The sequence below is a fragment of the Diaporthe batatas genome (assembly GCF_019321695.1).
Source record: "Diaporthe batatas strain CRI 302-4 chromosome Unknown Contig00021, whole genome shotgun sequence".
In the NCBI taxonomy this organism is placed as follows: Eukaryota; Fungi; Ascomycota; class Sordariomycetes; order Diaporthales; family Diaporthaceae; genus Diaporthe; species Diaporthe batatas.
In genome coordinates this window covers 28,872-55,245 of record NW_025408568.1, presented here as the reverse complement: position 1 = coordinate 55,245, position 26,374 = coordinate 28,872, and the positions used below count along the sequence as shown (strand labels likewise).

General features: G+C 34.5%; 5 protein-coding genes across 5 annotated transcripts; 3 read left to right on the top strand and 2 right to left on the bottom strand.

Annotated features, from left to right (window-relative positions):
- Positions 1-1,463: 1,463 nt before the first annotated feature.
- On the top strand, positions 1,464-3,539 carry KVR01_012754 (uncharacterized protein; the record flags this gene model as incomplete). Its single annotated transcript, XM_044788085.1, has 2 exons — positions 1,464-1,941; positions 1,972-3,539. 2 exons carry the CDS (start codon positions 1,464-1,466, stop codon positions 3,537-3,539), a joined length of 2,046 nt encoding a protein of 681 aa, XP_044638225.1.
- Positions 3,540-4,162: 623 nt separating this feature from the next.
- On the bottom strand, positions 4,163-5,526 carry KVR01_012748 (uncharacterized protein; the record flags this gene model as incomplete). The annotated part of the gene is made up of 2 exons (XM_044785448.1): positions 4,163-5,073; positions 5,130-5,526. The coding sequence occupies 2 exons, from the start codon at positions 5,524-5,526 to the stop codon at positions 4,163-4,165; spliced, it is 1,308 nt and encodes a 435-aa protein (XP_044638219.1).
- Positions 5,527-6,691: 1,165 nt separating this feature from the next.
- Positions 6,692-7,102, top strand: KVR01_012804 (uncharacterized protein; the record flags this gene model as incomplete). The annotated part of the gene is made up of 1 exon (XM_044790554.1): positions 6,692-7,102. The coding sequence occupies one exon, from the start codon at positions 6,692-6,694 to the stop codon at positions 7,100-7,102; it is 411 nt and encodes a 136-aa protein (XP_044638275.1).
- A 1,117-nt stretch (positions 7,103-8,219) lies between these two features.
- On the bottom strand, positions 8,220-11,273 carry KVR01_012761 (uncharacterized protein; the record flags this gene model as incomplete). Its single annotated transcript, XM_044788840.1, has 4 exons — positions 8,220-9,887; positions 9,938-10,224; positions 10,285-10,402; positions 10,461-11,273. 4 exons carry the CDS (start codon positions 11,271-11,273, stop codon positions 8,220-8,222), a joined length of 2,886 nt encoding a protein of 961 aa, XP_044638232.1.
- Positions 11,274-11,842: 569 nt separating this feature from the next.
- Positions 11,843-13,716, top strand: KVR01_012812 (uncharacterized protein; the record flags this gene model as incomplete). The annotated part of the gene is made up of 6 exons (XM_044781661.1): positions 11,843-12,184; positions 12,243-12,339; positions 12,402-12,470; positions 12,525-12,916; positions 13,027-13,231; positions 13,289-13,716. The coding sequence occupies 6 exons, from the start codon at positions 11,843-11,845 to the stop codon at positions 13,714-13,716; spliced, it is 1,533 nt and encodes a 510-aa protein (XP_044638283.1).
- Between the last annotated feature and the right edge of the window lie 12,658 nt (positions 13,717-26,374).

Below are 26,374 nucleotides of genomic sequence, written 5' to 3'. Positions count from 1 at the left end.
CATAGCCGAGTGTATGTAGATATCTTGGTACGCCGGGGCAAGGCGAGAACTTTGTCAGAGATGACATCCGCGTGACCTGTCAAAGACTTCCGCAGAGCTTGATGCCAGTAAAAACTACATAATTTCAGTTGAAAGCGGTGGTTAGTTGGGGAGATTGGCGGACTGACCTCCAAAATCGGCGCAATGAATAGCCCTGAAAAGGCGAGCCAAAGAAAGGCGGCCAAGCAGCCGGGCTACTGAGTCCCGTCAAGACGAAGAACAATGACATTAAGTCATACTGGAAAGTGACAACACAGTAGGTGGTGCCGTAGAAGGACACAGTCGAAGCCAAGCGGAAGGCGAGATCGTGCCATGAGAGTTTTAGTATGCCGAGGCCCAAGGCTTGTTTGGGGAGAGAGTAGAAGACAGGATCGACAGGCGGTGCGCAAAGTATAACGTCTAATAGAAGATATACAAAGACCATCTGCCCCAGAGTCCTAACAGCGAAGGCAATGCGAGACCGAGGCACGCTGTAAGGAGGTATGTTTGGGATTTGCCACTTAGTGCCAATCCGTCGCAGGTTCCACACCATAAGGGGGATCCGGAAGAGCTTGATGGCCAGGCCGAAGCCACGCTTTCCGGTATCGAAGTCGGCCCCCATGGCTCGGGATATGATAATGAGCTCTGAACTGCTCAAGAATTGCATCGACAGATACGGCACGGCGGTCGCGGACCAGTAGGGTGACGGAGACCATTCCATGAATGTCTTTTGCAAAGCGAGCGTCGTAGCGCCAAGGACAAATACGCTAGCATAACGGGCTTTGCTAGTTGCCGGAAGCCAAAGGATGGAGATGCAGAAAATGATGTAGTAAGCCACAAACAGAAAAGCAAGGACTTGGCCACCGCCAGCCGTGCTTGTAGCCGTTCGGTCCATGGAGAATGATGCAAGGATGATGAAAAAGCTTTGAAATTCAGAACACTGAATGAAAGGGTCATGACTAGTCAAATAAACAGTATCGAGGTGAAGCTGGAAATAAAGTTCTTATAGAATTAGCATCCTGTTTATTAACTTTCGTGACCGAACCCAGACCGCTTTTGGGAAGGCCGGCACGGCCCGGCCACCTCCTAGTCTTCCGAGATTAACCTCTAGCTTCCGTGGCCGCCCTGGATTCTACCAGCCGCCTCTGCGTTCGAGAACCTGATTTCGAACAGCACGACCCGTAACGGCATCAGCTCATACAGCGGGCGGTCTTTTTCTTCTTCGGGAACAACGAATGTCGGTCGGGCTGGGAGACACTGCCCCCCAGGTCGTATTGGCCCGGAACCAGTCTACCAGGAATGTCGGGGACCGAGAGCAGTCCTTCTTAAATTATCACATGTGCACCCCGTCCATGTATCATAAGTTAATCTACTCAATCCCATTCTTCATCAGCAACTTACCTTACTGTCAGAGCAGACTGCTGTCGATGCTCTATCAGTCAAGGATGCTGGACCAAGCCGAGACATGTGTCGCGCCAGTGGACATTATGGCCCAGGCGCGCCGTGGGACCAGCTTCAATACAGAAAAGCTGACGTGTGTCATTTATGGGGGCACTGAGGTCGCGCAGCAACGACGCGACGCCTGGGCACGCCTGGAGGCGTATTTGGGGGTGACCGACACGTGGAAATTACCCAAGAGATATGCGGAGACCGGACGAGAGCAGTTGTATCTTGAAGGTCTGCGGTGGGGGGCGGCTGCACTCAAGGACAGCCTGGATCACAACCACAATATCTGGGACTACTTGGCTCCCCAGTACAGCCTTTTCACCAACAGTCCCTTCGGCCTAAGGATTATGTTCAACAAGATGCTCGAGCTCATGGCGTCCGAGGTCCAACGACAGAAGTGGCTTCAGCCAGCCAAGGATGGGCGCATCAATGGCGCTTATGTCCAGACGGAGTTAGGACATGGGTCCTTTGTCAGGGGTTTAGAGACAACAGCTACATTCAATATAGAGAATGACAGCTTTGTCATTTCCTCGCCCACCCCCACAAGCACCAAGTTTTGGCCTGGCGGTTTGGGCTATTCGGCAACGCATGGGCTTGTCATGGCTCGGTTGATCACCCGCGATGAGGATTACGGCATTCATCCGTTCCTAGTCCAGCTGCGCAATATGGACACAGGGAAGCCCATTGAGGGCATCGAGTTGGGCGATATCGGTCCTAAGATGTCCCAGAACACCAACGACAACGGCTACGCCCGATTTCACAAAGTCATCGTACCGAGGGAAAACATGCTTATGGGTCAGGCTGAGGTCTCTAGGGACGGAGAGTACACCAAGAAGCAAGGAACTCATTCCAAGGCTGCCTATGGGACGATGAGCATTACCCGTGCCAACATGACATTTGTTGCAGCCGTTCAACTCGCAGCCGCTGTCACCATTGCTACCCGTTACTCAACCGTGCGTCGACAAGGCTTCCTGCCCGATGACCCAGGACAATTCCCGGCCACGCGTACCTCGGAGACGGGGCTGCTAGAGTATCAGACTCAGAGCTACAGACTTTTCACATTGCTGTCGCAGTCCTACGCCATGCTATTCGCCTCGAGATGCTGCAAGACTGCGCAGAAGGACTTTGAGGACCGACAGGCCAAAGGCGACTTCAGCACCATGGCCAGCCTACACGCCTTGACTGCTGGGATGAAGGCCTGGTCGTCTACCGCGGCAATGTCCGGTGCCGAGGACGCGAGGAAGTGCTGCGGCGCAGTTGGGTCGATGGCAATGTCGGCCCTGCCGGAGCTCGTTGGCTCCGCCGGTGTTCTATTCACCGGGGAGGGCGACAATTTTGTCCTCTGGCAGCAGCAGGCTAGATACCTGTGCAAGTGGGCTCTCCATGCCAAGGCCTCAGCTCCGGGTCTTGAAGTCCCACAAGAACTGCGATACATGGCTGTTCCGCCTGTTGACAGATGCACTGCGACTTGCGAAGACTTCCTGAGTCCGACAACCCAACTGCTGGTCTTCCAGCATCGAGCGCAGCGCTTGGTGCTCAAGGCGGCCGTCGCCCTTCAAGCTGCTGAGACTACTGGCATGACCAGAGCAGAGGCGTGGAATAAGCACATGATGTTGTTGATATCCGCTGCCCGCGCCCATACTGAGTATTTGGTCCTTGCGGAGTACGTCAATGGGGTGATAGAGATTGAGGATCCAGCTTTAAAAAAGGCATTGACGCGCCTCTGCTCCTTGTTTGCTCTATCAACCATCACAAGCCCCACATCTGTCGATGCCATCACCTTCATCGAGGACGGCTTTCTATCCGGGACCCAGTTAGATGACATACGTGAACTAGCCCATGGCTTATTGGGGGAACTCTCAACTGATGCAGTCGGTCTAACAGATGCGTGGGACCTAAGTGATGCTTCTCTGGGAAGCGTCATTGGTATGAAAGACGGCAATGTGTATGAACGGCTCCGAAGCTGGACGCAACAGCTCCCGATGAATGTTATCGCAAACAAAAATGGTGGCTCGCACGGTGAAGGTTGGGAGGAATACGTGAAGCCTTTTCTGACAGCTCGCACTGAATGGTGATATGTTGGTGGGGATAATTTAACTCTTATATAGTTGCGGATACTTTTCTGGGTTTCCAATGTAAAGCAGTCAAGGTCTTTCGTGTGTTCAATACGACTTCGGACTTACAGGCTTTTTTTTAGGCCCCGGCTGCTGATTAAAGGTGATTGCTGCTTATCTTGTGACCCTTTGTATTTCCGGGTAATGGGCCATCAGTTTGCGTTGAGCCACCGACACTCGCTGTCTGTCCGTTGTGTAAACATGCTGGTGTGATTAGTCAAGATATTTTGAGCAGTGATTTAACAGCCACCCGCTAAGCGCTCACTAAGTATGGTTCTCGTCATAGAACCAAGATGTTCCCGCCCCCTTACCCGCAGATTGCTGAAGTTTGGTGTTGTGGAGGTTCAAGCGTCATACTTGTGCGGTGTTGAGTTGGCAATAGGTATGTTAACACAGGTTCAAGTTCCTAACCATTCACAATAGAGCGGCCCGGGGTTGCAATATAGAATCGCATTCGAGTGGCAGCAGAAGAGGTTAAGAAATAATATTTTGAATATTAATTTACCCAGGATTGTTAACTCTTGAAGCTTGGGTTTAAAATATAAAACATAAAGTAAGGGCCTTATTCAATATCCTGGTTGGTACTAGGCTCTGGGATGAAACCTTACCTGGAGTTGGGGCCTCTTCCAGAAAAGATACAGGCGAGAACCCTCGAACCAGTCCATATCCCTGTCCACGAGCTCCCAATCGTATGTCCAGGCCATCTTGGCGAGAGTGAGCCGCATTTCCATATACGCTAGGTTGATGCCCAAGCAGGCGCGTGGCCCCAAAGAAAACGGGCGCGATGCCTCCTTCACGTCTCCAAACCCATCTCCAATCCATCGTTCAGGCTTGAAAGAGTCCGGATCCTTCCAATAGCGGGGATCGCGTGTGATTGGGTACGATTCAACGCTTACGGTGACCCCTGCAGGCACATAATGACCATCAACGACTGCGCCTGGAGAGAAACGTGGGAGACCGAAAGCTTCGGGTGGCGCCATCCGCAGACCCTCTTCAATGATGCTGTTAAGGTAGGGCAATTCAGCTAATGCATCTGCCCTGATGCTTTCCACCAGGGGAAATTTTGATCGCACCTCACGCGTAAGGTGAGCCAGGGTGTCTGGGTTCTTCAACAGAAGGTAGCAGGTGGCAGCGAGAAAGGACGAGGTAGTTTCGGAACCAGCTACGATCAAGATGCTCGCCTGGCTCTGAAGCTGCAGCTCCGAGATGCTTTCACCACCGCCACGACGAAGGAGATGCGAGAAGAAGTCTGCCCGACCCGTGTCGCCCTGCTTCACCCGGTTGACAGCCATTTCGCGACTCAGCTTGTTATGCTGTTTGAATTTGGCAATCCCATTCTTTGGGAGAACAAAAGGCAAAATTAAGTTCAAGATCGGGAGTCGCCGTCGCAAGTCTGCAAATTGGCTTGCGAACGAAGCTTCAAAGATAAGCGAAATCCAGAAGTGTGTCTTCCCGCTAGCAACAGAATTAAACGATTTGCCAAAGGCAAGATCAGCTTTGAGATGTGTTCTGTTAGCTTCATTTACACACGGGAGGAAAGCAATTGCATACAGATAACGTCAAACGTCAGCCAGACGAAAGCTTCAGCCAGGTCGATTCCAGATCCTGAGGGACTACCCATCTTCTGGAGTTGCCCTAGTAGCATATCAACGTATTGGTGAACCAGGTCTTCTTGTTGACGGAGAGATTGCTGGCTAAAGCCATGAGACAACAGCTTTCTCTGCCTCGAATGCTCAACGGGGTCTTTGACTGTTGCAATCCCTTCCTCTTCGCCTGCATTGAAGAAGTCTGTTTTAATGAACGTCCTTTTCCCGCCATATGCATGGCCGTATATGTCCTTGTATGCTTCGACGTTGAAGAATATGAGCTCTTCGGGCGCTATTCGCACAACAGGCCCTTGAGTTATTGTGAACAAAAGTATTCTCACAATTGACGCATCCGTCTGCATGACGCGAAATGTCTTACTAACCATACTTGTTATGAAGCTCCTGGACGATGAATGGCCACCGGCCGCTCGTCCAAGCCCATGCACGCCAGAACTTGAATTTCGGTTAATTTTCGCTTCCCGTGCATTGCAAGATTACGCCGGTGTGGTTTCGCTCACATCTGAAACAGCTGCAATCCTTGGCCCGGGGTGCTTCGACAGGGGATGGAAATAGATCAAGTAAATGGTCTTTCCAAAGAGATATGATAGGTACTAGTTGCGCATGCTTCAGTGATTGCGGTTTCGTGAAGACGTTGGTGGTATGACATACACTGGCTGCGGCCGCTACGGCGACATTGCGAGCTGACAACATTGTCTACTCGACAGCGCTGCACCCTAGAGTAGTTGGTTTGCCAGGGTAATTCGACGTTACTTCTGAGGATAGAGATGGAACAAAATTCAGTGGCGCCGCTTGATGCAGTTGCACAGCTCTGACCAAGGCGTACGCAGCACTATAGGTATTACGACTTTTTCCCCTTTTCTGCTTCTCTTAGAAACGATCTGGCACATTGAAGGACACTCGAGCCGCCGACGGCAGGGTGGAATAGTCCCTGCTACCATTCTCGTGTTAGACCTGGTCCATTTTCCGGTCTTACCAGAGCGAAAGGGAGAGCCGGGCTGTCGACTCATTGGCGAGGCATTGTTTCGGTCGGGATGCCATAAAGGGAAGTCCGTGGCCGGTCTTGCTCGGGCATAACCGCGCTGGGCCGGCCGGGAGATCCACCTTATACCGGACACTGTGTCTGTACAATCAGAGTTGCACTGTGTGAACCTTGTCCCATTTGGCGGCAGAGGTAGACGATGAGCCACTGGCAGAGGCCGTACAGTAGAAGCCGCTATGGACATTCGACAGTTCTTAGACGTGACCTCAAACACAATCAACTGTCTGATTTAGACAGAACCAAATCGCAGCCCAGCATCATGGTCGACATAATGACAGACACGAGGAAATACAAGTTCCATCATAGCGGGTTCGGTGTTCTCCCGATGTAATATGTTGATCGTATGGCTGATTCATATTGTAGAATAAAAGTGAAAGATCCAGCTAGTTCAGGTACGTACTACCGCTGCAAATCCAGTAGATCCCACCAGCTAACGGAGCAAAGTTCAATTCTATGAGCATCTGGGCATGAAGGTCTTGATGACTCGGAACTACGATGAGTACAAGTTCGCATACTGGCTGATGGGCTATGACTCCTCCAAAGCGGTGTCGCATGGTGCCAAACTCTATGATAGGCAAGGTGTCGTGGAGTTATTGTACTTCCACGGAACCGAGAACGACCCGAACGTGCAGTACCCTGTTGATGACAACGACGTCGACAAGCCGTATGGTTATCTATGCTTCAGTGTTGACAACCTTCAAGCCGCTTGCCCTAGAATCACGTCTGCGGGATATCAATGCAAATTGCTGCAGGATTCCTCCAACGCGTACGGCCTAGCTGTCGATCCTGATGGATACCAGGTGAAGCTCATTGAGCAAAGAGCAACAACCGAGACACGTGCCGGCATGACGGATCCATCAACATATCGCTTAGTATGAGTAATTCCATTGAAAACTTTGGATTATACTGACGGGTCCTAGAACCACACATCACTGCGCGTCAAGTCTCATGCCATGACTAATTTCTTCCAAGACGTGATGGGCATGTGTAAATTGACGAGAGGATCTAAGGCGACTGAGACCAATGAGTGCTTCCTGGCTTATAGAGGCTCGGATGCTCTGCTCATTGATCAAGTTCCAGAGTTGCTTGAGGGCCTGCTCAGAATAACCTGGAATGATGCGCGCGGCAACCTGTTAAGCGGCTTGGATAAACCAGAGCGGCAAGGAGTTGATCATATCTGTATTTCCCCCACTTGTCTTCACTTTGTGACAAATCTGATCTTCAGTAGGCGTGACTGTTGATGACATAGAAGCTGCGACAAGGAGATGTGAGGAGCTAGGATGCTCTTGGCTCGTGAAATTCGGATCGGGAGTCACGCCGGGCTTCGCCTACATGTATACTCCAGACGGCCATGTCATCGAATTTCTGCAAAACACGGCCTTTCCTGGTAAAGAGGAATACTATAATGATATTGAGAGGGAATTGGAGCGTGAATCACAGAGACTCGCATTGGTTGAGGACGGTGCCTAAGATGTGGCGTAGCATGTCTACAACTACCATTTGAAAGGGCGCGTACAATGTTCTCATGGGTTTCAAGAGTACATAGTGATGTGGAAAAGGTTGATTTAATTGCATGAATCCACGCTATGCTCAATTGAATTGAAATTTCAAAGTACTCATGTATTTATTCACGTATGCTCAACTGTTCTGCCCAAGCAGACGTTTGAAGATGGCCCACCCGACTACTCCCTTCTACTGACCAGAGGGGACTTCGCCCACTGTTCTTTCCAACAGGGCTGCTCCGAATGCGATTCACTTCCCCCATTCCCAAGCTCATAAGCTTATACGTCCTCGCAAGCTGAAGCAGCCCCACATGTCCAGCTTAACAGCTAATACTATTAGAAAGTCCATCAGTTTACTTAATCGAGACTGTTTTCCAAAACAAGAATGAGGATTTGATGTTTGTAAAACAGTAAATCAGGCCTCCTGCTGTACCATGAATTTTAAATTAACTGGTGAAGTCCAGCTCTATCCAGGCGGACCCCACTAAGTAACTCATGCCTGCTGTAATCTCTGAGCTGGGACCATACGGCTCGCGATATCCTTGACAACATAGATCTGCCCATATAGGTCGACAGTATCCATGAAGGTACGCAAGACAGCCATCCTCCGTGCTTTGATCCTCTGAAACAACATGTTAGAATCCGAAACAGACGCCTGCTCTAACCGGGCCAGCGCCGTCTGCCAGCAGCTCCTCTCGTACTCGGCTACGGCGAAGAGTGCATCCTTGGCCGGCGCGCCGCCCAGCGTCTGGGCGAACTCGGGAAAGTGCAGCGAGTTGACGTTTTTTTCCAGGCCGTCACGGACCGCAGAGCCATGGTCATTATACATGCGACACATGGTCGCCAGGTGCAGGCACATGTCGGTGGCGTAGTACTTTTCCTCGGCCGTGGCGAAGCAATCCGCCGGCCAATCCTTCGATCGGCCCTGGTTCTCAATCGCATGCGGCACTACGCACAGCGCCCACGCAAAAGTGAAGGGGCAGGCGACGTGTCGCGCCGCCGTCTCCTTCAGCCACTGGAAGAAGGACACCTGCGGGGAGAGGTACCGCTCTTGCTTGTCCTGCGCGCCGAACCGCTGGTTGTGCTTGATCTGTTCCACCTGGGCTAGGAAGTACTGCCGGAACTCGCGCGCCAGATTGTCCCTGTCCTGCATGCTCGCCGCCACGACCGAGGGATGTTCCATAACGTGATCGACGAATCGACGAATGCACTCCTGGACTTCGATATGCTCTACGGGCTCTCGATCCGTGTCGCATCCGTTCGTATGACTAGGCTTGGCTACCCCATTCGCTCTGTTGACTTTGGTCGTCCCATTCATTCCATTGGTGGCCTCCGGCACATCGAAGACCTTGTCAATAATCTCACCCAGCTTAGGCAAGTCGTCCGAGAGCCAGGATCCAGCTACCGCCTCCATGAACTCGTCGGCCTGGTAGTCCAGGACGGCAATTCGCATCATGTCATATAGGAAGGCAGGCGAGGCGAAGGTAGACAAACGGTTGTTGCAGCCAGTCCATGTAAAAGGTATAATGTGAAGATATTTGTCCTCCGCCATATCCCTCCGGGGAAATATCTCCAGATGATGCGCCTTGAGTAAGGGCAGGAAGAGACTGCCTTCAACCAGTGATGCGGAGATCTGCCATGGAGGTACCGCCGAGAACATGGGCGTCATGCTGTATAATTGGCGGTATGCCGACATCTTCCGCTCTGAAATGTCGAGTGGGATACTGTACCCAACATTCTTATGGTTGGAACTTGCTGCCTTCAGAGCAGCCAGCCTGTATGATCTGGTCAAGAGAATGGATGAATACGTGACCTTTTCGATCCAGATAGGGTCTGGAGAAACAACTGCGTGTCGGAGAAAGGCAGTCGCCTTATCAATACACTCCTCAATGCGGGATTGTACGCTTTCGAAGTGCCGTAACCTTCGCGACTCTGATAGAATCAAAACAGCGTATGAAGTCTGTTCAACCGAATGGTTCCAGGAACCATCCGGTTCTTGTTCCATCATAGTTCGTAGACCCGCCTGAAACACGGGGATGGCAACTTTAGACTTCAACTCCTGATCGAGAAAATCCGAAGGCAACTCCCCTTCGTCGACTAGTCCGATCATTCTGACAAATGCCTCGACCATGAGCATTGTCGGGTACAGCTTTGATAAGTTCTGACTCATATTTAGCTGAGATGGCCACAACGAATTGTACAGCTACTCACCCATTTGTCTTTTATTGGACCATCGGCTTCCCACCAGATCTTAGACAAGAATTTTACCACCTTGAGGATTTGGGCCGAGAAGCTTGACAGGTCTCCTTGGCATAATAAAGCAAGAAGTGCATTGCAGTTGGCGCTGAAACTCGGGTCTCTCTCGTTTTGGAACGTCTGGAAGTGAGTATCTCGCTCGAAAGCATTGATCATGTCGTTTGTTGGGACCGTATGGCCAAGAGAGTTCAGGCAGATAAGGCCTTTAGCAGTGTCGTCAACGTCGGCCTCGATGCCAGGCGCTATAAGTCTGTTAGCATCTACTACGTGATCAACACTTTTCCGACAGGCGCCGACCTCACCGAAGCCCATGGTTCCATTCCCCTTAAAAGATTCGGACATTATCGCAGTCATCCTCCTCATCTCGGGAGATTCCAGGTCCTCTTCCGTGAATCCGGCTTGGATGAGGGTGGAAAGTATCTGCGGCCAGGTTTAGTAAGCTAAATTGGTCATAGGACACGCAGGATGTCTTTCTCACCCATGAAAATTCAAAATTTGTTGAGGGGAAAGCACTTGGGATACCGCCCCGTCCCTGGCCAGCTCCACGAGCCACAACGTCTCTGAGATACTGTTCTGCTTCGTCATCCCACGTTGACAGGCAGGTCAAATAAGCTGCCGTTGCAGACGGTGAGGCCATTATAGCACCGTTAACTTTATGGTGAGCGACCTTATCAAAATCAATCATGCCGACAAATGATTCCAGCGAGTGCAGTGCGGTCGATTTTGTGGTGTGATAAAGAAACTCAGGCTTGAACCGCGACATTTTAGCAGAGTTGACAGCCATCAACTCGTCTTCTCCGCGCCACTGCCCAATTTGAATTCCTTCCGCCTTGAGGAGCTTGAGTAGCGATGGTAGGATGATCTCATATCCCACGTTCTGGGTCAGAGATACATCCCAAGCATCCAGCTGAGCTTTCAGAGACGTCGCAGCTAGTGCAAGTCGTTGCTGCAGGTTGTCTTCAGCAATGGAATCCTGGAGTGGCTCTTTGGCATGTCGTTTGAGGCTTAACAACCCCGCCGCTGTGTTCAGGATGCCGTCGATTTGGGTTGCGTCAGAATCCCAGCTTCCGTCAGCATTCTGCATTTCAAGCAGCACCCCAAAACTCTCCGGAAAGAGCCACCGTTTTCCTGCAGCATCAGACTTGGTGACTAGGGACACCCAGGCAGTATCGTAAACGGCACAACTCATCGATCCTTCCCCGTAAATGTCGTCAAAGCCTGTGAGCGCATCCTGAAGCAACAGTACTGCTTCACGGTTGAGCTGACCGTTGTTGGGTGTTCCTGGCTTCATCTTCGTCAACAAAGTCCAACAGACCAAATTATCAAGATAAGCTTGGCAATTCTTTTAAAAAAAAAGATCACAAAGATATGGAGGACGTCTGTAAGTCTAGATGGCCCGAGACATGGGTGGATTTAATGCCTTTAATGTTCCAGCCGTCGTTGCCATCGACATATTCTGTCTGAAAACCCAATGACCCCTTCACCAATGCAACAAAAGTAAAATTGCCAAAAACAGACGCATACCCGGACCGAGTTCATTTTACCTGGCTGGCCATTTCCGGCAACTGTTGTTTTACGTGTTCTTGTTTCCTCGGGGCCCGGGGAAGCAATACGAGCAGTCCGAAATATGCGGGCACAGGGCAGGCTCGGCCCGACCATGACTCGCTCGGTTTGTCGTCGAATACAGTCTCCAGTGCTACCTGTCGATCGCGGATCTTGCATAAACACTTCCCAATGGCTCTGCCGGTACCCTGTTTGGTATCGTTGGTCAAAGATGATAATAGCCAGCTGGGCGTCGGCTCCTGACACTATTGACAAAAAAGCCCATCCAACCTCATCGCTTGCTTACATCGACTCGAAATGGCAGTTGAACAAACTGCGCAGGGGGGTACAATGTCTGGGCCAATCGACATCATCACCCTTGTGCCTCGCCTCGTTCCGTACCTGTCCACCGCACTCCTTGCTCTGTTCCTGTGGTTTTCATTTGAAACTCCGAAAACTGCCAATTTCCCGTTGCTGAATAAGAAAAAAGAAGACTTCGACATTGCTGGCATCGACTTGGTGCGAAACTGGTTGAAGAAGAACGGGGATCAGGCAGTCAATGTCACGTCGGACGCGGGACCTTTCACCATTCTCCCATCCAAGTATGCCCACGAGCTCCGCGATAGGCCTGAGCTTAACTTTGCCACCCTCAATTATAAGGTATCATCTCCGCTCTTGCTGATGACTATAGTTCAAAATTAACTGCTCGTGTCGGTAGAAATTCCATGGAGGTCTACCTGGGTTCGAAGCGTTTCGCGAGGGAACCCGTCCAATTAGTGCTATAGTAGTGAACACGTACATGACGCGAAGCCTAGGTATTGTATCCAGACCTACTTAGGTAAACCCTTGAAATCGACATTATTGACAACTACCTCAGCGAGGGTCATTAAACCAGTGGCCGAGGAGGTCAACATCGCCTTACGAGAGCTATACACAGAAAGCACAGGTAAGATAATATAGGCTTAGCGGCAATGTAATGAGAATCTAACTAGAAAGACAGATTGGCGGGAGATCGCGCCGGGAGACCTCAACATGCTGGTCACTACGCGCGCCACCGCCCGAATCTTCCTTGGGGAAGGGGTGTGCCGGGACATGGACTGGGTGAAAACCACCTGTGAATACGCTGGAGCTATATTTGTTGCCGCCGATAAGCTCCGCAAATGGCCGCCAATCCTGCGACCTATTGTACACTGGTTCATCCCAGCCTGTCAACACACCCGCTCCGTCATGAAACGAGCCCGCAAAATCATACAGCCTGTGTTAGAGAAGCGACAGGAGTTAATTGCGGAGGGCAAGTCAGCGACATCGTTCAACGACGGCGCGCAATGGTACGAGCAGGCTTCAAAGGATGGTCAACTTGAATATGATCCGGTTGCCGCACAGCTGTTCTTGGTACGCACTTGAGCGGGTCTCTTTCCCCCTATTTAGTGTCGCTACCTTTAAGAGGGTGGATGAACTTAATCTGAAAGAATCACGACTAACTATGACTAAATGATTAACAGGCTGTGGGGTCAAATCACTCCACGGCAGACCTGTTGACACAAATCATGCTACAGATTGCACTCCATCCAGAGTATGTCGAGCCTCTCTGTGAGGAAATCACGACAACCATTCTGCGGGACGGATGGACTCACAACGCACTCTTGAAGATGGGCCTGATGGATAGCTTTATGAAGGAGAGCCAGCGAGTCAAACCTGTCGATCTTTGTAAGTGTCCACGCCTCATATAATTTCGCCTGCCATGTCGCTCACCACCAACTCTAGTCACGATGCGCCGCCTCGTCACCAAGGACATGACGTTATCGGACGGAGTATTCTTCCCCAAGTCAGCTATGCTGTCAATTTCCGCCTTGAGGATGTGGGATGGCACGGTGCACGAAGATCCGGACGAGTTCGACGGCTACCGATGGCTGCGCATGCGCCAGAAGGACCCAAGCAAGGAAAGCTATGCACAATTTGTGGCAGTGACCCCTGATCACATGGGGTTCGGCTTTGGCGAGCATTCTTGTCCGGGAAGATTCTTCGCATCCAACGTGATAAAGACCATGCTCTCGCACCTCCTGCTCCAGTACGAATGGAAATTGGCTGAGCCATCCCGCCCAATAAAACACCAGGAATGGGGTGGAACACTTCGGGTGGATCCAGAGCTTCGTCTCTTAGTACGTAAGAGGGTAAACAGTATCAAGATTTAAAGGAAATCAATTAAAAGCTCAGGGGTTTAAGCACCTATATTATTTTTATAACTTTTATTAACACTATATCCTTTTTTAACACTTAGTTTTAAGTATTTATTACTATATAAAGGTACTATATATATTTTTAAATATATACTTTATAATTATTTATCATATTATAATAATATTATTTATTATTAAAAAAAGATTTATATTAATATATTAAATTTATTAAATCTATTAATATTAATATTATTAATTATTTAAAATTAAAATTATTATAAATTATAAATTAATTTTAATATTATTAAATAAAATATATTAAATTATTTATTAATTTAAATATATATAAATTAATTAAAATAAATAAATATAAAGTTATTATTTCTTTAATTAAAGTTTTAATTTAATTTATATAAATATTTATTTATTAATATTATTATATTAAAATATAACTTTTAAATATAATATTTATTTTTTATTATTATATATAATTTTTAAATTTAAAATTATAATAACTTTATTATAATAGTTAAATAGAAGCTATAAAGAAGCACCTTAAAGGCACCTTAATATCTAACTATACCCCTTTTTTAAACCCCTTAAAAAATAAATAATATTTACTTACTTCTTCTTTAAAAGAAATAAAAATTAGTTTTATATTAAATTTAAATTTAAAAATCTTTAAATCTCTCTTTATTTATATTATTATATTTAGTATTATAATTTATTATAATTTTAATTCTTCCTTTTATACTATCTATAATATTATTAAAAATAAATAATTAAAGGAAAGATTTTAAATAAGTTTAAATAATAGTAAAGGAGTTTAAATACCCTTTTAATAAGAAATACCCTTATTTAAGAATAAAAGTAAAATTAAATCCTTTAATAAAGAATAAATACCCTTAAAATAATTAGAATTACTTTAAAAATTAAGTTAAAAATTTAAAATTAATTAATATTACCTTATTATTTATAATTTATACTTTATAATAATATAATAATTAAATAATAAACTTTAAAAGGGTTTATATTTTTAATTATAATCCCTTTATAATAATAAAATAAAAGTAATTTATATATTTAATTATATTAATAAAAATATTAAAATTATTAGGATATTTATATAAAATTTAAAAGAAAAAGATAAATTTATATTTAATTATTATAAATAGAATAAATTTAAAATCTTTAATAATAACTTTAAAAAACTTTTAAAGTATTTTTAAAGTTATTTAAAATTTAATTAATTCTACTTATTAATAAGAAAATTAAGATTTTTAATCCTTTTATTAATACCTTAAAACTTTAAAATTAAAATAAAAGGTTAGAAGTAATAATTTTAAAGTTAAGTTCTATTTTTTAAATTATAAAGTTAAATCTCTTAAAGATTTAAACTAAATATACTCTAGATTTATTAAATATTAAAGATAAAATAATTAAAGTTATTTAAATAATTTAAATTAATATATTTAAATGAATTAAAAAAGAAAGTATAAAGAATTAAAAATAAAGTATAAAGGAAGTAATAAAACCTTTAATAAAAGAGGATAAAGAGAGCTTTTAAAGTAATATTATAGTTTTTAAAAGAATTTAAAGTTTATTATATATAAAAGTTAAAATTAAGAATCCTAAAGTAGAGATTTATATACTTAATTTAATTAAAATATTTAAAAGTAATTTTAAAACTATTTTAAAATTTAATCCTTTTAATAATAATAAAAGTTAACTATTTATTATTATTATAATAATATCTATTATTATACTTTAAACTATTTAATATTAATAAAAGTTATAATATTTATAAACTAAGTTTAAAATTATAATAATTATTAATTAAAAGGTTATTAAGGTAAAGTTAAAATAAAAGTTAAGAATTATTTTAATTATCTATTAAAATAATATTTAAAGTAAAGGAGTTAAATTAATAATTAGGATTAAAAGAGAAAAAGAAATAATAAAGGTTTATAATACCTTTATAATTCTAAAGGAAGTAATTATAATATAAAGTTAAAAGTATATTAAGATTAACCTTAATATTTAAGTTTAAATAGATTTAATTATTATTTTTTATAAGAAAATTTAATTTAAAGGAATTAAGGAAATCCTTAATATTTATTAAGGGGATTAATTATATTTTAATACTTATTTATAGAGTCTTTTAAATTCCTTTTTAATTAAAGATTATTTTAAAATTAAAAAGAGAAATTTAAAATATTCTTACTATTAATTAAAAGTATTTTAAATCTATTTTATTATTAAAAACCTTAAGTTTATAATATTTTTAAATAAAGTTAGAAAGTTATTTAAAAATTAATAGTTTTAATAAAATAACCTATATATTATTTAATAAACTATAAAATTCTTTATAAGGAATTAAAAATAAAATACTTATTATTATACTATTTTTTAATTAATAACCCTTTTAATTTAAATAATAAAAGAAGTAATAGGAGTTAAAAGGAATAAATAAAGAAGAAAAATTACTTTTTAATCCCTTTTAATTATATCTATAATTAAAGGGTTTAAAAGAGTTTTTTATAAAGATTAAAATTAAAAACTCCTTTTTTAAAGGAAGGTAGATTATATAATTAAATTAAAAGAAGGAATATTACTATTTTTCTACCTTTTTATTTATTATTATTAAAGGAGTTAAAGATTTTAAAAGAATAGTTAGAAAAGAGTTTAAAATTAAATAAATTACCCTTAATAAAAGTTTAATAGAGGCCTTAATTTTATTTATCTTTAAAAATAATACTTTTTAACTTTATATTAATTATTAGGTTTTTAATAAGATAATAGTTAAAATTATTATTTATTATTATTAGTTTTAAAATTTTAAATTAATTATTAAGTATAAAGTATTTTTAAAAATAATTTAATTAATATTTATTATTAAATTTATATTTAAAAAAGATAAATAAAAGATTATATTTTATATATATTATAGTTATTATAAATTTAAAGTAATATTATTTAAATTAATTAATATTTTTATTATATTTTAATTATTTATTATAAAGGTTTTTAATAATTATATTAATATTTATATAATTATTTATTTAAATAATATTTTAATTTTTAAAGAATAAAGAAAAGTATAAGAAATATATTTAAATAATTATAAATTAATTACTATTAGCTAAACTTTATAAGAATTTTAAAAAGTATAGCTTCTTTTAAAAGGAAATTAAATTCTTAGGATTTCTAATTAAAAAGGAGGGAATTTAAATAGATTTTAATTAAATTAAAACTATTTAAAAATAGCCTATCCTTACTATTTATTATAATATTTAAAATTTCTTAAATTTTTATAATTTTTATTAAAGGTTTATTAAAGAATATTCTAGAATTACTTAACCCTTTAATAAGTAATTATTTAGTATAAAATAGAGTTAAAAGTTTAATAAAGTTAACTTATTTATACCTAAAAATTTAAAGGTTTAAAAGGTTTTTAAAAAACTTAAAGTTAAATTTTAATAAATATCTTTACTTTAATATTATAATTTAGTATTTTATATTTAAATTAAATATAATACCTTTAATAAAGTAACTACTTTAATAATTTTTAAGAGTATATTATTAAAAATATATTTTAATAATATTTTATTACTTTCTAATTAAAAAGTTTATTAATATAAAACTTAATTAAATAACTTATAATAAGGAATTAAGTATTATTATTAATAACTTTAAGTATTAATAATAATACTTTAAGGGAGTTTAAAATTTATTATTATTCTTTTAAATTATAATAACTTTTATAACTTTATAAAGTAAAAGGAATTAACTTAAAAATAGGTTTAATAACTAATATATTTAATTAAATTTAATTTTATTATTAAATATTATTTTAATAAGATTAATCTAATTAATAGATTTTTAAGAAGGTTTAACTATATATTAAGGAAAAGTCTTTAAATATAAATTAAATTTTAACTTTAAAATTAAAAATAATTATAACTATTAAAAGAACTTATAATCTTATTTAAAGATTAATAATAAATTAAAATTTAGGTTATAATTAAAAGTATTATAGTATATAAAGTCTTAAAAGATAACTCCTCTTTAATAAAGTATTAATTTAAATTTATAACTCTTTTATAAAAGTAGTTTATAATAAAAATTTAAATCTAAATATATATATTTAACGCTAATATAATACACTTAGGGCCCTACTCTCTATTTATAAACTTAATTTATAAAGCTTAAAGGGAAAACTTTATAATTTAAACTATAATTAAAAAGATATAATCCTTAAATAGTATTACTTTAAATAGCTTTAGTTATAAAATTTAAAATAAACTTCTTTATTAGAAGAAATATATATATATATTAAAATAAAAGGCCTTAAAATAAAAGATCTTATAAACTTATTATAATAATCTATTAAATAAATATTAAAGGTAGATAAAAATATAAATTCTTTTAAAAGGTACTTTTAATAATTTAAGTTAAGGTCTTTATAATAGAATATATATATTTCTATATAATATATTAATATATATTTATATTATATTATTATTTTATAAAAGCTTACTTTACTATTAATTCTACTAGAGTTTATATAAAAACTTAATATAAACTTTATAATTAAATTTTAATTATTATTATAAATAATAAGGAAGTAAATTTAATTCTAGTAATTCAAATTATTTTATTAAAATAAGATTTTTTAATTTATATAATAATAAATATTATAAAGTTTAATAAGATTTTCTATAAAGATTAAATATAAATAAAGGATTTTATAAGGAATTATTATTAATTAAAGTATAATTTTTATAAATAAGTTTTAAAAATATTATATAGGTTTAATAGTATTAAAAACTATTATATTATTATTTATTATTTATAAAGTAATAAATAAATTAAAAAATAAATTAAATTTTAAAGTAATATTTTAAATTATTTATAATTAAAAATACTTAAAATTAATTAAAACTATTATATATTATATTTTTATATAATTTAATTTAAAATATAATAATTAAAATAAGTTTATTTAAGGTATTATTAAAATATAAACTCTTTTATAATTTTATATAATTAATAGTTTATTAAAAATAGTATATTATAAAGAGATATTAATAGTAGAAAAGTAATTAAAGTTTTAATAAATCTATATAGAATGTTAAGAGAATTAAGTAAGGATTATTAAAATCTAAGCTTAAAATTATAATATATATTATTAATTTAAATAATTTAAGATTAATAAATAGGTATTTTTAATAATTAAGTATTTTTATTTAAAGAATAAGAAATTAGTTTTATAAAGAGTTAGTTTATTTAAAATTTTAATTTAAGTTAGTAAGTAAACTTATAGTTTAATTTTCTTTAAAAATATTTCTAAATATATAATATTTTTATATAAGTTAATTAAAGTTATAAGTAATTAGAATATTAAAGGGTTTATAAAGGATATTATAAATCTATTAGATTTAAAAGATAAATAAATTAAATAAAAGTTAAAGAAGATTTAAGATTATTAAGAAATTAAAGTACCTTTTACTATTTAATAAAATAGAAAGAATAGTTAAGTAAATATAACTTTTAAGTATTAAAGAATAAGATATTTATAAATAAAACTATTTAAAAATACTATAAAGGAAGAATTTTAATATTTTAAAAAAATTTAAGAGTAAGTAAATAAAAAGTTAAGAAAAGAGGTTATTTAAATTATAATAAATAGAAAATAAATAAATAATAATTAAATAATAAGAAGATAAGTATTAAAAAGTAACTAATAGAGTAAATAATAATATAATAAATAGTTAATAAATAATTTATAAAGGCCTTATAATAGGTTAGTAAAAGTAAAATATAATTTAAATATAGGTTTAATAAAAAATTAATAAAGTAGATAATAATTAAATAAATAAGCTATAAAGGTTTAATAAATTATTTAAAGAATAAATATTAAGAAAATAAGTACTATTAGCTAGTTATTAAGAAAGGTTAATTAATTATAATATTAAAATTAAGGGAGTTATAATAAAAAAGTAATATAAAATATTATAGGTTAAGCCAATTTAATAGGTTAATAGTGGTAAGCAAACTATATTTGCTTATATAAGCAAGTATATTAGGTAGGTCGCCTTATTAGGCGTGGCTTTGCTATACTTCTTAAAGAGGTAATATATATAATTAAGACGAATATAATTATATTATAAATAACCTTTATTCCTTTTATATATATATATGGAAAGCCAACTAATACTAATTAGTAATTGTTTGGTAATTATAGAACGGTAAGGTTGAAGAGGCAGGTTGCTATTACTATTATAAGAAGAATTCCTAGAATATTTAAAACTTTTCTTATAAGTGGCAATATTTACGTTATAATTAATTATAATGAAGTCCCTAAAATATTTAAAACTTTATTAAAGGAGATTAAATTATAATTATATAATCTTTAGGATATTTAAAATTATATGGTTATAATTGCATCTATTATATAAACTATATATAAACCTTTTATTGGGCAATTTAACTATAAATATGTTGACTAGATTTTTGCAATAATTATAACAACTATTTTTATTTTTTATAACTTTAACACTTTTTTACTTTTATAACTTTTATATTAAGTTATTAATTCTCCCTCCTTATAACTAGTAGCATATTATAAATTATAATCCCCTTTTTATTGCTACTTTTAGTAGTAGCAAAAATTATATTTATACCCCCATTTATATTTATAATTTAATAAACTAAATAATTTATTATATAAATTATATAAAACTTGCAAGGATATATTAAAATTATATAAGTATAGTATAATTAATTGCTTATTTAAGTGTGGGTACAAGGCGTAATATAAGTGCAACTAAATAAGGTGTAATTAAACGCGTTATATTATTTGCTAAAATTATATGTAATAATACCCATTTATTTAAATATAGGAGTTACTTTAAACTTTATGTTAAAACAAGTCTCTTTTTTCTAGTTATTTATTTAAGTGGAATTAGTAATTAACCTATTTATTTAATTAATTAACTTGCACCTCTTTTAGCGTATTATAAACCTAATAACTAATATACTTATATAATAAAAAATAAAAAAGTTAATTAAATATTATATTATTTATTATAGCAGGAAGTAATAACCCTTTAGGAGAAGAATATAACTTTAAAGGAGATATATTTATTTATATAAGAGAGGGCATAACTTGCTTTATTGCAAATAACCTTATAATAGTGAATAATATTTGCATAAAGTTTAATATTATTAAGGAGATTTAATTAAAGATAAATTAGAATACCTAGGGCATAGTAGTATTAATTGCTATAAGTTTAGTAGCAGTTATTAACTTATTTAGCCGACTTAATGTGTATATTTTAAAATTTATAGACGACAACTACTTTTTGGTAATAGTAGATAATAAACTTTTATATAAATTTAAAGCGACTTTTGCTAAATGAATAAGATATATATTTTAAGCTACATATATATTGCGCATATTAAAGAAATTTATATAGAAGCGCGGTATTTATATTAGACCAAAATATAGTAGTAGTATTTACTTGTAATTACACTAATTACTAACTATTAAGGAGCTTTTTTAATGGCCTTAATAGGAGTTTAAAAATATAAAGATTAAAGTTAAGTCAAGAATATACATGTAATGGAAAAGCTTCTAGGGTAGAAATTACTCTTTTATTTTATAATCTTCTTAACCTTTTAAAGCCTGGCAAATATCCTTATTAATGCTAAGATAAAAGGGACTAGAACTATTAAAGTTGTTGGCCTTAAGTGTAAAATAAAGCTAAGATTAACTATTTCTTATAGTTAAAATCCCTTCTTTTTATAGGGTATATTTATTAAATAATCTAAACTTAATTTAATAGACTAGGAGAAGGCAATAAACGTCAAACCTTTTTAAAATAAAAAAGTTAGTATTATATTACCTATTATTTAACTACGACCTTTAACCCTAATATTAAATAATAGGAAATGATATTAATATATATTAGAAAAATAAAGTATTCTTATTTATAGAGAAACCTAATAAATTTAAATACTTGTTTTTAGGAAACTATAATAAATTTATATGTGCATAAACTTTATATACTTTAAGAAAGTACTAGCAACTTTAATAGTAATAATTATGTTAAGACAAAAATAAGGCAAAAACTTTTTTAAACTTATAATATAATAAATAGTATTTAACTACAAGTATTCTTCTTAGTGCCTTTAAATATAAAATGCTAGAGCATTTAAGTATATTATTATTATATTTTATATTTAAAAGATGGCCGCCGGCTTTAAAAGGTAATAATTATACTATCCTACCACCCAAGGAGGTATTTAACGGTATTATAAACCCAAATAAAATAATAAAGTTTATTAAGGCTTAGGCTAATTATATTAAGTGGATTAGTAAATTTTATAACTTGTTAAATAATAAAATGCACTTATTATTCCATGTATATATAATATATAGTATTATATTAAACTAATTTTATATTATGCTTCCCCTTATTTTAATAGGAAGGGCCAAGATATATTATATTTATTTTATTAAACATGGTTTTACATTTTAAAACGTATACCTTATATTAAAGGACTATTTTAAAACTAATTCTAATTATATATAATACTTTTTTAACTAGGGCAACTTAATATATATAAATATGCGAAGCGATTTAGCGTATATTAATAAAGGATTATAAGAAATTCTTCAAGCTTTATTTAATAAACTATAATTATGCTAATAAGCATTTAAACTTAAATTTTAAGGGCTATAAATTCTACATATAGCTGTTATTTAAATATACTTTAAAATACTTAAATTTAATTATATGTTATTTGCTTTAATAGGCTTATATAAACGTTTATTTTAAGACCTTTATTTTTTTTTTAACTTTTTAATTTAAAACTTGTTAAGTTAATAATTTTATATTAATAATAAGTTAGTAGCTTTTAAGTATAATAACTTTAAAGTTGTAGAATATAATAATAAGAAAGATATTAATTTAGAAGTTAAAGTATATTATATTAATTGCAAGTATAATAATAATAAATATTACCTATATAGAAGAGGCGGATTTAAACGTGGCGGTAAAAATAGCCAACCTTTATATAATTTATATTAAAATGGCGGCAAACCCTTTTATAATTAGCATAATAGTAGTAATAGCTATTATAAATGTGGAAAATTTTACTAATATAACAACTATAATAATAAAAGATAGTAAAATAAATGCTATTATATATATAATAAGAAAGACTATTAGTTTATTTATTACCCCTTTAAAGTAAGAAGGTAGGCTAGGAATAGCTTTAATATACATGCTTAATATTATGGTAATAATAATTTAAATAATGTGTATGCTACCTTTTTAGCTAATTTTAAAAGGGTTAACTTAAATGAAAATAATTAAAAAGATAAAGACTAGGAAATACAAGGAATATATAATTACTATTTTACTAATATTCTATATAATATAGCAATTATATAGTATATTATAAATGCCCCATTCTTTTATATTATGTTTTTTAAATAAAATAAAGGATTTATTATATTAAAAAATACTAGTTCTTTATTGCAATTTTTACTAGAAGGGAGATACTTTAAATAAAAGTTTTAAAGTATTATTTTAAATATAAATGCTGCCAAGTATTTTATAGCAAATTATAATTAATATTTAGTATTATAACGCGAAAATCTAAATGTGCTATTAAATATAAAGTAAGCAGGGTAAGCTATTATTAAATTTAGTAAGGGCATAAAGATTTTTTTATTTAAAATTATTTATATTAAGCTTTTTATTAGAACTATTATTTTTTATATTATTAACGTACCTATTCTTTTTTTATTATATTTAAAAAATATAAATAAATTGCATATTTTTTTTAATAATATTATAAACTAAATTATTTAAAGGAATTATAGTAGTAAAACAATTTCTTTTTAATTATATATAAGTGGGAATATTTATAGTTTTATATATTTAAGTATAATGTTGCAATCTTTTTTATTAAAATAAAACTATAATAATTTTATTATTATTTTAAATATTTATTAGTGGACCGGCTATATTAATTGCTTAAGCAAGCTAGCTATAAAAATATAAATATTAATATATTAAATATAATTACTAAGTTTTACTATTATTATTAACTTTATAATTTAGCCTTAAAATAATTTAAGTTTTTTTTAAAGGATGATTATAACTTTAATTATAAATTAATTATTAATATAGTATATTTTGGCGGCAAATTAGCTTTTTATATAGTAGATGCGGCAACCTCTTTTTAAGCCGTATACTTCCTTTAATTTTTATTTATAAAAGATATATAAAAAGCGCTATATATAATATGAATTAATATATATTTAAAACCGCCAAATATATTAGTTTATAATGCTAGAATAAACTTTGCCTTTATAAAGTTTAAATTTAAGGTAAAGATTATAAAAATTATATGTAAGCAAGTTCTTATAAAAGCCTATTAATTTATAAGAAAAGTGGAATGTTATTATAAACTGCTAAGGCGTGCTTTTAATATACTATATATAGAAATGGTAGGATTAGCAAGCTAGAATGCTATTTTACAAATAGTAGTAAAGGCTATTAATAATATAATAGGTTTAAATAAACTAATGCTAATATTATTAATATTTAAAGCATACCTTTAAGTTTATATAAACTTTCCTTTTATGCTATTTATATTTTGCTAAGTAGAATTAATTTAGAAGGCAATAAAGGTAGTATGCCAATATATTGCAGAGTAATAGGTATAGGATGCGATAAATATATGTAATAAACCAGAAATAATAGAGACTTTAATGCTGCTTATTTAAAGTAATATTTGCGTGTAGTATAAAAAAGAAGGATAGTAAGAATTGTATAAGGTAATTGTAGTTAACGGGTATAATATAATATTAGATTTATTAAACGGACCCGTTAAGTTTTGCTTTATGGTTGTATAACTATATTTTTATAATAAGGATATAAAAATTAATTATAGAGGGATAGAATTTATAGATAGAAATGGGGATAGACTAGTTTTTAATAATTTATAGTATCACGCAATATTATAAGTAATTTTGCTGGCACTATTAAAACGTAGATAACGAGAATATCCCTTAGGATTTAAAAATAAGCTTAAGGTGCCTACTATTTACGTCTATGTAATATAAAAGGAGAAAGATAATTATGCACTAGTATTAAAACTTTGAAGGAATGGCGTAATAAATATTGCTAGAGAACCGTTTAAGGAGTTTAATGCCATTAAAATTGCGAATTTAATTAGAAATAGTATTTTTATATTTAAGATATATGACGAATAAAAGTATGGCGGAATTTATATATTTAAAGCCCGCATAATATATAAAATTAAGGGCAAAGACTTTAAGCCTTATAAGAAATCTCGCATAATTATATAAGGGAATAATAACCTAGAAAAGGAAGGCATTTTTATAGAATTACCTATAGTTTAATAAGTTAGCTAATAGCTTATATTAGTTATTTTAGCTTTATTAATAAAGTTTTATAAGATGGTAGTGGAAGGTTAAAATATTATTTAGGTATATTTATAGTTAAAGTTTAACTTTAAGCATGTTATTCTTGCCTATTTTTTTATTAAACTCCGGCCTAAGTATTCTTTTAGAATTATAATACGGGTAATTAGATTGCTTTATAGGCTTGCTAAGTTTAAAGTTTATTAGTATAAAATGTGGCAAGGCCATTATATTAATATACTAGGGATAAAAATGTTAACGTTCAATTTATGCTTGTTAATAATAGGTTTAAAATATTTATTAAATATGTTTGGGATAATAGCTTTGTAAATTAACAATATTTTAATTTTAACTATTAAGGTTTTTTTTAAGTTTTATAATAAAAAGGTAAAGGAGGAGAAGATTTTATGCAAGTTAAAAGAGGAGCTAATTAAAGATAACTTGCTTAACTTTAACGAAGCTTGCATAATAAAGGAGGGCAACTAAATATATATTTATTAGAAGGGCTAAGGTGCAAAGATTAAGTTAATTAATATAAAGGCATTAAATTAAGCATATTATTATACCAAGTAAAGGGTATATAAAGTATATTTAGCATTAATATACTAGCCAAAAGCCTTATTTAATTTATTAGTTATAGCATAATTATAAGAATTAACGGAAAATAACTATATAAAGTTAAATAAGTATTTAAAGTAGTAGATGGAGAATTTTAATTAAGGACTTTAGTATATACTAATTAACTTGGTAAAAGCTAAGTTAGTAGTTTTTATGAACGGATTATTTGCTAATAATGCTAACCTTAGCTTATAGATTAAATTTATAATTATTTTAATGGTTAAGGAGGTAAATAATAATAAGATATATTAGGATTTAATTGGTAATATTATTTACTAGTCCTTTACTAAGTGTAAATATGTTATAAAAAGTATATTAGCATTTAAAATTTACGGGATAGTTAATAAATTTAATATAGTAATAATTATTTTTATTATATTCCGCAAGGTTATTAACCGGCTTAAAATAAACCGTATACCTTTTATTGTTTATATAAACTTATTCTTGTTATATAAATGCCTTGTTAAGCTAGGAATTATAAAAGAGAAATGCTTAATAATTAACGTGATAGTATTTTATTAATTTTATAAATAAAGAGAGATTGATGAAATTTGCTAGATTTATGAGGATAATAACCTTATTAATATA